The sequence below is a fragment of the Narcine bancroftii genome, chromosome 3 (genome assembly GCF_036971445.1).
Source record: "Narcine bancroftii isolate sNarBan1 chromosome 3, sNarBan1.hap1, whole genome shotgun sequence".
Taxonomy (NCBI): Eukaryota; Metazoa; Chordata; class Chondrichthyes; order Torpediniformes; family Narcinidae; genus Narcine; species Narcine bancroftii.
Genome location: NC_091471.1, coordinates 142439726 through 142451888, shown reverse-complemented (window position 1 = coordinate 142451888; position 12163 = coordinate 142439726). Strand labels below are relative to the sequence as shown.

Below are 12163 nucleotides of genomic sequence, written 5' to 3'. Positions count from 1 at the left end.
CAGAATGGTTAGCGGGCAAGGCTCCACCTTGAGAATGCCCCTGGCAGCGATGTCCCAGGGTATTGGGAACCATGTGACTTCTAAAGGTAAGGGCAACCACAGGCACCAAGATGAAAAAGAGGTTTGCTGGCTGAGTCAAGCACAATACAATTTCCAGAATTAAATAGTAGGACCACTCAAGGACAAAGGAGGAAATTTCTGCCTGGAGGGGCTGAGATGGATGCACAAACGACCAGACAGAATTTAGTTTAACAGGACCAGGAGTGGATTAATTGGTCAGAAGTTTTTTTAATCCACGTCTTTGTGACCCACAGAATAACTTCACCAAGTCCGTTGCAATATTCCATTTTGCATCAACAAGGAATTGTCCGGAGCATAGCTTTTCCCATGTTTCATTCTTTATCTTTATGTTTAGATCTTGTTCCCATTTTTGTTTGGGTTTACAGCTTGTTTCCTCGTTCTCTTTCTCTTGCAGTTTGATGTACATGTTTGTTATAAATCTTTTAATTATCATTGTGTCTGTAATGACATATTCAAAATTGCTTTCTTCTGGTAGCCTCAGCCTGCTTCCCAATTTGTCCTTCAAGTAGGTTTTCAGTTGGTGGTATGCAAACATTGTACCGTGAGTTATACCATATTTGCACTATTTGTTCAAAAGATAATAATTTATTTCCCGAAAAACAATTTTCTATTCTTTTGATCCCTTTTCTCTCCCATTCTCTAAAGGAAAGATTATCTATTGTGAAGGGGATTAGTTGATTTTGTGTCACTATTAATTTTGGTAGTTGATAATTTGTTTTTTTCCTTTCTACGTGAATCTTCTTCCAAATGTTGAACTATGAAAAATACAATAAACACGAGGTTACGCATAATTGGTTACACAGGCTATACACCACGCCCCAAAAATTAAATAAATGGGATCCAACATTATCAGATAGATGTTTTCGCTGTAAGAAGGAAACAGGAACAACAGTACATGCAATTTGGGCATGTGAGAAAGTGGAAAAGTTTTGGGAAGATCTAAATCAGGTCTTAAATAAAATCACAAAAAGCAACATACCAAAAAATCCAGAGATCTTTCTTCTAAGTAATATAAGAAGTAAAGAACTTGGACTTGATTTGGATGGAGCACAAAAAGATTTATTATGATAGCCTTAGATGTAGCAAAAAAATCTATTATGTCAACCTGGAAATCAGAAGATAGCCTGAGAATACAGCAATGAAACATAGAAATTAATAAATATTTTCCATTGGAAAAAATAACATATAATTTAAGAAATAACATCACAGTATTCACACAAATTTTGGAACCGTACATGGAACACAATAGAGAAGTCCTACCGCGGACCTCCACCCCCTAAAATGACAGAAGGAGAAGACAACGAAATGAACTGACCCAGTATGTAAAAGTAGATGACATAATTTTCTTGTTTATTTTAATTGTGTGATGACATTGTTTAATGGGTTTAATGTATCATATATGTTGAACGTTGAGTGGGTGGGTAGGGGGGTGAAGGAGGGAGGGAAGGAAGGGGGGAAAGGGGAGAAAATGACACTGTGTACATTCAAGAGGGAAATGTTGGTGTGTATTTTGGTCAGTATGGTTCATAGCATGAAAAATCATTTTTTTTTTAAAAAACAAGGAATTGTCAAAGTTACAAGTGCCCAGTTACACCTGTAACTGATGTACAAGTACGCGATCATTTATCCAGAACCCTTGGGGGACAGTGTGTTCTGAATTTTGGATTTTTCTGGATTTCAGAAAGCCCACCCAAATTGTGCTGCAGTATCCACCCCCACCCCCTTCCAGTCACCAGGCCATCACCCCCAACCACGGTCCCTCAGCCGCCTCCCCTGACCGCCAGTCCCCACTTGCTGGATTTTGGAGCTTTCCAGATTTTAGATGTCCCGATAAAGGATCGTGTACCTGTAATGGAAGTTTCCAATAATGATTTTTACTTTATATAAGCAGCTACAAAAACTGCTGCAAATGTGCACGAATGACTAGCAATGCACAATGTTCTCTCTCCACCAGGTGGCTCAGCAATACATTTTGCACTATTCTCCCACTCCCAACATCAAAAGCTGATGGAAAACTACCACACAGTGTCGCAAATTGCCCACAGGACTGAGAAGAATTATTGAGCAACTATTCAGTCTGCACCAACTACACTCCAGAATCACCACCCAAATCTCAGTATTAAGCTTCAGCATTGTGGTGAACCGCTGTACACTCATTAATCTGGCTCCGCCGCATCCTGTGACTGTACCGTGCTCCTCCCTCTTGATCCTGTATTTGGGTCATAACCCCTCCCCAGAAAACCTGGGTCACAGCACAGGATGATCCCAATACAAGTTTATTGTAAATAAAATCCTATTGTTCTGTAACTCTAGTCTTTTGAGTTATTGAAAATGCATCAATTTTATTTACAATTATTTTCCAATGATGGAACAACTCATAAGATGGAGAATGACCCACAATGGTCAGAAGCCACAGACTGCTTTGAACTCTGGCTATTGTACTTTGAGGTCTTTCTAGAGAACTCCACCGGAGTCATGGCCACAGAGGCAGACAAGCTGCACCTCCTCTTCTCCCAGGTCGGACATCGAGTGTTCCCAATGATCAGGAATGCCTCAATGTACATGGAGGCAATGAACATAATCAAGGGCCAGTACAGGGAGAAATTCAATGAGCCATAGGTCAGACACATGCTGGCTACCTGCAGACAGCGACCAGGTGAATCGAGTGACGAGTTCCTCCGGGCCCTGCATGGACTCGCAGGAGCATGAAACTTCCAGTTAATGTCAGCCACCCAAAACACAGAGGACATGATCTGGGATGCCTGTGTCGTGGACATCTGGTCAGACTACTTGTGCCAGAGGCTACTTTAGCAGAGTAAGTTGAACTTAAAAGAGGCGATTGACCTCATGAAATCACTGGAAGTTTACTTGATAACTGGCATGGGGTCCACCATCTTGGGATGCGAGTCCATAAGCCAGCAGCCTGCTACCACGTTTGATGAGCAAACCTACACAGCCACAATCTTCCAGGAGCACTTTAAGGTCTACTTTTGAGGCCAAGCAAAGCATACTCGAAAATGTTGTCTGGCTGCATTACGTGCTCGAAGTGTAGAAAGAAGAAACACTACGCGAAGGTATGTCGATCACAGATGCTTTCCAGTCATAGCGCCACCACATGAGCAGCATGGGAGCCACCATCTTGGACCACTGTCATCTTCTGGAGGCGACCATGTTGCAACACGGGGCTGCCATCTTGGAAGTCGCCAATTTCCAGGAATAACCACACCACCGCATGGGCGCCGTCATTATGCTCCCAGACTACAAGTCAACACAGGCCAGACCACAAAATGATACAAGCCTCTGTGGTGGTGGACCAAAACAGCTCACATCAACTCTCCCAGTCTATGATGGACATCTCAATCAACGATAAGGTGACAATGCCTTTTCGATAGAGGGAGCACTGAGAGTTTTATCCACCCCAATATAGTGCAGTGTTTCTCCCTTAAAGCAAAGCCAGTAAGCTAAGTTGCCCTGGCCTCAAAGTCCCACTAAGCTGAGATCTGCAGCTACACCACTGAGATGCTGACTGTGCGGGACATGACTTATAGGAACTTTAAACTCCTCATCATGCCACAGCTCTGTGCACCAGTACTGCTGGGGTTGAACTTTCAGTGCCACCTCAAGAGTGTTACAATGCAATACAACGGTTCCCTCCGCCCATCACAGTCAGCAACCTGCAGTTCGTCCGCACTTCGCCCTGCTCACCTCCCACAGCCAGCCCAACAGACATGTGGTCTGTCTACTCTCCGTATCGATCCCCAACCACTGTTCGCAAACCTCACTCCAACTGTAAACTCGTTGCTACAAAACACAGACGATACAGTGAAGGGGACAGGGTGTTTATTAAAGTGGAGGTCTGGCGGTTCTTGAATGAGTGGATCTTCGAGGCCAGTACCAGCCCGTGGAGATCCCAAGTGGTGGTGGTCAAGGGTGGGGGTAAACACAGAATGGTGATTGATTATAGCCAGACTATTAACCGCTATATACAGCTGGATACATAACCCCTCCCTCAAATTGCCCAATATCGTGTGTTCTCCATGACTGACCTGAAATCTGCCTACCACCAGCTCCCCATCCATCCGGAGGACCACCAGTACACCACCATAGAGGCAGATGGCTGCCTCTACCATTTCCTCAGGGTCCCCTTCAGTGTTGCTAATGGTGCCTCCATTTTCCAGCGGGTGGTGGACCAAAATGACCTGCGTGCCACCTTCCCCGACCTAGATAATGTCACAATCTGTGGCCACGACCTGCAAGGTCATGATGCCGACCTCCAGAAATTACTCACAACAGCCAAATGCCTAAATCTCACCTACAATAGGGTAAATGTGTTTTCCCCACTACCTGCCTGGTGATCCTTGGCTGTGTTGTGGAGAAAGGAGTTATTGGCTCTGACCGCATGCACCCACTGCTAGAGCTCCTCCTACCCCAAAGCCTCAAGGCGCTGAAAAGGTCCCTGGGGCTCTTTTCCCGCTACATCCAGTGGGTCCCTAATTATGCGGACAAGGCCTACCCCCTTATCAAGTCCATATCCTTCCCCGTTACAAGAGAGGGCCAGGCAACCTTAAGTCACATAAAGAAGACATTGCTAAAGCCACAACATATGCAGTGGATGAATCTGTCCTGTTTCAAGTGGATAGTGACACATCCGATTTCGTCCTGGCTGCCACTCTTAACCAGGTAGGTTGGCCCATGGCCTTCTCCCGTACCGTCCAGGCTCTGGAAATCTGACACCTCCATCGAGAAGGAGGGTCAGGTAATAGGTGAGGTGGTATGGCACTGGAAGCATTATCTGGCTGGCAGACATTTTACCATGCTCACAGACCAACGACCTGTGGAATTCATGTTTAACAATAAACAGCATGGTAAGATGAAGAATGATAAAAAGTTGAGGTGGAGGATTGAACTCTCCATCTATATCTATGGTATCCTATATTGGCCAGGGAAGCTCAATGAGCCCCCAGATACCTTGTCCTGAGGGACATGTGCCAATGCCCAGATAGACCACTTTAAAACCTTTCACAATTACCTCTGCCACCCTGGCATCACAAGATTTCTCCACTTCATCAAAGCTTGTAACCTCCATCATCTATTTTTGTCCAGCACCACAGAGACATGACCAGGGACTGCCGGGTCTGCGTGGTGTGCAAAACTGCACTTCTAGCAACTGGATAGGGCACACATGGTGAAAGCCACATGGCTTTTCGAACACTTGAGTATGGATTTTAAGGGCCCCTCCCCTCCACCAACCGTAATGTGCATTTCCTCATGGTCATCAATAACTATATAAGGATTCAGGTTTCCCCTTTGCCATCCCCTGTCCAGACATGACCACACCACAGTCATCAGGGTACCGTGCGACTTGTTCACTCTGTTTGGTTAACCGTCATATGTCCACAGTGACCGGGAGTCCTCATTCATGAGCGATGAGCTACGCCAATAACTGCTGGCGAATATGTACTGCCACCAATGCTACTCCATATGAATTTTTTTCTCCTTCCCCAGTAAGTCCATGTCGGGGACCACCCTGTCATCCTGGTTGATGTCCCCAGGGCCAGTCCTGCTACTGAAGCATGTGAGGGGCCATAAAACTGACAGGGGATGGTTGAAAAAGTCCAGCTCCTCCATGGGGGTGAATCTGCGGACACTCAGTGACAGTAAAGGGTCTCTTTCTGAAACTGTAAGGGGCGCCAGGCAATGCTGAAGGTAATTTTGTGTAATATTACATTTCAGTTTTATTACATGACAATAAATAGAGCTATGTTCATCGCTGAGGGAGGTGTGTGTGAACAGAGTGATTGGGACCTGGTGAATTGGTATGTGGCCTACCCAGATGGCCAGGATCCACCAAACATACACTACATACCAGGTGCCCTAGCCCTGCCCCTGTCCCAGTCACTTCACTTGAGTTGTCACACCCTCAGCAGGTCGACACAGAGCTGGAGATCCAGGGTGAAACCATGGCCCCAGCTACAGCAGAGCAACCAACTCTCCGCCAGCCACAATGGAAGACCAGGCCACTGGACAGACCTGACCTGTAAGACTTTGTGCTCCATGTCACCCCACTGGACAAAATAATAAGGGGTTGATGTGGTGATCCGCTGTACACTCATTAATCGGGCTCCGCCCATTCTGTGGCTGGACCCGTGGTTCCTCCCTCTTTACCCTGTATAAAGACTCCAACACCATAACCCCTCCCCAGAATACTTGGGTCACGCCACAGGATGACCTTCAAGTTTATTGTAAATTAAAGCCTATTGTTCTGTAACTCTAATCTTTTGAGTTATTGATAGTGCATCAAGCATACAGATGACAATTGTGTTTGTACATACTCAGGAGCCAAGCTCTAATCCACTGTTTACTGTTCACTGATGTAGGCAATAGGATTTCTGCTCAATATTTGTAAGATAAATATCCTCCACCAACCTGCAGAATAATGGTTTGTGACTTACCCTAGAAAACACAGACCACTTTCCATATCATGGGAGCCACCTTCACATCCAACACGTTGGCTGGATACTTGAGGAAAAAGATGTTGGAAGATCAAGTGCATGCACAAGCTCATGCTCAGCTGAGCAACAGGGATCATTGCCCTCTAATTGCAAGGCATTTGACAGATAACACTGAGGCTGCACAATAGCTTCTCAGTTCACTGGGGGAAAGGATAAAAACTGATAATCATATCCACTCACATCTTCTACTTACTGACAGATTGTTTGATTGGCAGGCAATGTTAACTGCATGTCCAATACAAAACTTCGGAAGTGGACATTGTATTTCACTCTTTGTCACAAGAAGAGAAAAGATTCAAGGATGTGCTCAAATTCATCATCGAAAAATTGCAATATTCTTGAGAATCTCTGGTCCATGACAGATCAAAGTGGAGAAGGAGCATTCATGAGGGTGTTAAGAACCTTTAGTACATACATCAGGAGCAGAGAAAGCATCTAAAAAGTAAAAAGAATACACTGCCTCACAAACTATCCTCCCTCCCAACTTGTCAGCCACATCTGTGGGAGAGTCTGCAATTTCCACCACCACCCGCCCACCCACGTCTGGCCCCATAGAGCATATGGAAGCAAGTCATACTGCATGATAACAGGCCATTCCGGCCAAGAAGCCCATGCCCCAACCCCCAAATACACCAATTCACCTACAATCCCCATTTTTGAAGGATGGGAGGAAAGTGGAGCACCCGGAGGAAACCATTACAGACATAGGAGAACGTACAAACTCTTTACCGGCATTCAAACCCAGGTCACTGGCGCTTTAATAGCATTGCATTAACTGCTACTTAACTGTGCCAGTTTATGAACAGCATATACTAGTAACTTAGAACACTAGAAGAGGACTGGAGAAGGCCACCTGGCCTTCAAAATTCACCCCGCCACCCCACCACCAATTCAATATGATCATGGCTAATCTGCCACACAACTTAATTGTCTTCTGTTTCTTTTACACACAGCCATCAATTCCCTTTGTAAAGTACAGAATTCCAGCGCTTCACATGCTTCTATTACATTTTCCTCCCTAAGTACTTGTACCTGGCTGCTAAATGTACATGTTTCATGCACAAGATCACCCACATCTGCCTTTACAGTAATTTACAATCTCTCACTATTTAAATAGTCCCCTACCTTTTGACTCCTCTACTGAAGTGCATGACCTCAGGGTTTCCAACATTAAACTAATTTTGCAAAAGTTTTTGCCCACTCACTCTACCTATCTACATCCTGTTGCAAAAACTAAATATCCTCATCACAACATGTCCTCCCATCTATTCTTGTGTCATCAGCAAAGCAGGATACTGTACATACCACCACCACCTCCTCTGAAGTCATCAGATGGACAATGAATAATTGAGGGCCAAGAACTGATCCTTGTGACATTAACAGCATGAAATTCATGCATTTCAAGCCCTAAAGGTTTATTATGTATCTTTCTCTTTGCTATATAAAGTACACTGTTCGACCTGCTGAGTTTCTCCAGCATTGTGTTTTAGCTTTCATCTCATATGCTCTTCACTCATCAACATACTCCTTCAAGATCTGCACTTCTTCCTCTTGCTAGGAATTTGCAATTTCCACTCTACATAGAGTTCGGTCCTCATCCATTTAGACCAGGGTGGATGAGGAGGAAATGAATAGATGGGATTAAGTGAGGTCATTGCCTTCTGGCTTCATTATGACTCTATCAACCTGGAAGCCTATCCCAAATTTGAACTTTGTGTTTATTTATCTCTTTCCCCTCTACTCTCCCTGGAGCACCACACTCATTACTCTGCAACTTACCCTTCTCATACCAACCAACATTTTCTTTCTCAAATCATTCATAGAGCCATACAGCATAGAAATAGGCTCTTTAACTCACCATATTCATGTAGACCCTGATATCCCCATCAACTCTCCTACCCTTAAAATCTCCCATCTTCCAACCTACATACTTTTGTGACACTTTCGTAGTCACTGAGAGAAAAAGTAAACTCCACACAGGCAGCATCCAAGGTCGAGAGCAAACCTGGGATGGTGGAACAGTGAGGCAGTAGAACTGACCACTTCAACCCCAAAGGAGACAAGGAATAAAGGGATAATTTTTTGGTTTGCAAGGTTCAGTGATGCCAGTCTCACTGGGTTTCTACATAATGGAACTACGACATTTTAACTCTTCTGAAGAGTTTCTTCATCCGACTCATTAATGTAGATTTATTCATCCTTATGCTACCTCCAATCCCTTAGAACCTTATCTTGTAAAGAAAACATTCAGGTTGCATTTTATAGAATAATGTTTTAAAATATAAATGTACTATATTATATTCACCTTCCTTATCTAGAGCATATTTTTTTTAAAAGTTATTTTTCAGTGGTGACAGATTGGGTAGAGTTGATTTTCAAAAGAATGTGGATGTCCTTGCACATTTGTCACTGTGGTGAGATGTAATTACGCCACTAGGTCACCAGGGGTCATCCTTATATATATATCCTTGTATATAAAGCAGTCCAGAGCTACAGTCTAGCCTTCCAGGTTCGTCTTGCAGAGAGACAAGACCTCTTAGTGTACACGATAGTTTATTAAAGCGGTCTTATACTTTCGCTGCTGGTGTGGTTATTGTCAGTACAGTCACTGATAGCTTACATGTTACAGCTGGAAATTCAACAGGCAAATAGTTTATTGGCCTTTATTCCTGAAAGTTTTGAGTAAAAGATGAAGAGTTATGGAGTCTTCATTCAATTATATACAGTCTAATATCTGGAGTATTGTGTATAAAAAAAAATATTCTTACTATAAAGGTAGTGTAACAAAGATTCACCAGACTGGCTCTTGGGGTGGCAGATCTTTACTCTTTAGTATTTGGAAGAATGAGGGGTGATCTCATTGTCAAGTACAAAATTCTTTGAGGAGTTAATCAGATAAGACATGGAGATAATGTTTCCCTGGCTGAGGACCATAAACTAGGCATCACAATTGCACAAGGTGCATCTCATTTAACACTGAAAGGAGCAGATTATTTTTCGTCAAAGTGGTGCTGAATCTTTGCAATTTCCTGCATTAGAGGACTTGGGAGGCTTGTTATTCATTTAATTCAAAACTGAGATTTATGAATTTCTGAAAACTCACAAAATCACGGAACATGGGCAGAAGGTAGAAAATCCAAGGTAGATCATGCATCACCTTCATGAGTTTGAATAGCTTACTCCTGCTTCTCTCATACATTCTTATGATGTTTTTCCAAGCCCATGACTTGCACAGCAATGTCTGATGTAACAATTTGTTGAATATCTTTGTGAAAATCTAAATGTATTATATCTGCTGATTCAAAGTCAAAGCAAAAGATTTCTACACTATTCTCCAATAATTGTTCACCTGAATAAATTGAATGTATTCCCTTAACAGACAGAAATATTATGCAATGGTCCCATGATAGGATGCAACAGAGGGAGCTAATACATAGCAAGAAAATCAAATAATTAATTTAGTGTATCAATTTAATCTTGTTGATGTAGAATTCAACTCAATATTTCAATTTAATTCTTAAACAATTTCTTTTTAACTTACTTTCTCTTTTCTCCCTCAAATCTGTACAGTTGCCTGCGAAGACCTCCATTCCGAAACCCCCGAATGTGCGCTGCAGGAGCTCCAATTGTAACCACATCATAAATGCCATCTAATACAGAATAAACACAACAAACAAGTATTGAAAGGAAAACTACTATTTAACTGAGACTGAATGGGCCTGGTTTAATGACCAATCTGTCTATAGTATTTGGAAAGCAACAGCACTGAAAGAGCAAGTGCAATACATCTGGATCAGCAAATTACCTTGAAAAAAATACAGTACTATAGGCAAAAGTAAATTTTATAAACCTCCAAAAAAAACCACAGGTAGCTAATTTGCTGTCTAATCTAGAACTAGGCACGTGAACATCCATAGTGCCCTCCATAATGTTTGGGACAAAGACACTTTTTTTCCCCTTTATTTGCCCCTGTGCTCCACAGTTTTAAATTTGTAATCAAACAATTCACATGTAATTAAAGTACACATTTCACATTTTATTAAAGGTTATTTTCGTTTGACCATGTAGATTTACAACACTTTTTATACATGGTCGTCTCATTTCAGGGCACCATAGTGTTTGGGACATATAGCATCACAGGTGTTTGTGATCTCAGGTATGTTTAATTGCTTCTAAGGTAGACTTGCTTCTAAGTTTTTGATCACCTTTGGAGACTGTAGTTGCCATTTTTCAACATGAGTGAGTTGTCCCAATGAAAGTCAAAGAAGCCATTATGAGGCTGAAAAACAAGAATAAAACAGTAAGAGACATCACCCAAATCTTTGGATTTCCAAATTCAACTGTTTGGAACATCAATAAAGAAAGAACGTACTAGTGAGCTCTGAAATTGCAGAGAGACTGATATTCCAAGGAAGATCTCCATTGCTGATGACAGAATAATTCTCATCATAATGAAGAAAAATCCAAAATGTTTGTCCAATAGATCAGAAACACTCTTCAGGGGGCAGGTGTAGATGTTTCAATAACTACTGTCTGCATAAAACTTTATGAACAGAATTAGAGAGGCTACATTGACAGGGGTACTGATGGTAGTGATCAGCCATGATCTGGCTCGATGGGCCGAAGGGCCTACTCCAGCTCCTATTGTCTATTGTCTAATTGAATTCAAGAGACAAAATAAAAGAGATACAAACCACAGAAATAGCCACAGAAACAGGATGGCCAGATTGCAGTTTGCCAAGAATTATTTAAAAGAGCCTTCAGAATTCTGGAAAAAGGTCTTGAAAATGGTAGTAGCAAAATTAATTCTGAAGTATATAGAGACATCTTATCTGCTCAAGTTCAAGCAAATGCCTCTAATCTCATGGATGGTGCTTTATCCTACTCTAAGACAATGATCCCAAGCACATTGCTAAAGCAACAAAGGAGTTTTTCAAAGCTAAACACTGGCAAATTCTTGAATGGGCAAGTCAGTCACCTGATCTAAATCCAATTGACTGTGCTTTCCATATGCTGAAGAGAAAACTTAAGGGAACAAGCCCCCGTAACAAATAGGAGCTGAAGATGACTGTAGTAGAGGCCTGGCAGAACATCACCAAAGAAGATACTCAGCACCTCGTGATATCCATGAATCACAGACTTCAGGCAGGAAATGAATGCAAGGGATATGCAACAAAATACGGTAAGTCCTTGAATAACATTGTTTCATTCAACGTTGTTTCTTTATAATATTGATGAGAAAAAATAAATACAATACCACGATATTTTACCAAGATATAAAATTGGTTTTGTTTAATGTTGTTTCATTTAAAGAAGCACTTGTGGCGACCTGGCACCACAGAGATCGAGCCAGCATATCGCCGGGTGTACGTGGTAGTAAACAGTAGCATAACACACTATAACACGGCCCTTAAAAGAGCAAAATGGCATAATTGAAAGTTGGAGCAGTATAAGACCAGCAGCCCTAAAATGGTGCTGGCCAAGCTGCCCAGCGAACAGATCAATAACTGGCTGGGGAAGGATATTCACATGCAAGAATGTTCCCACCTGCTGTTTTTATTTATGCAGCT

The 12163-nt window shown here is 42.5% G+C and overlaps 1 protein-coding gene across 10 annotated transcripts in view; it reads right to left on the bottom strand.

Annotated features, from left to right (window-relative positions):
- inpp4b (inositol polyphosphate-4-phosphatase type II B) overlaps window positions 1-12163 on the bottom strand; it is a 269882-nt gene that overhangs the window by 120445 nt on the left and 137274 nt on the right. For all 10 annotated transcript variants that reach the window (XM_069925291.1, XM_069925288.1, XM_069925292.1 and 7 more), the window contains one exon: window positions 10135-10243. In XM_069925291.1, coding sequence (XP_069781392.1) covers window positions 10135-10243 — 109 coding nt within the window. The remainder of the gene's footprint in view (window positions 1-10134; window positions 10244-12163) is intronic.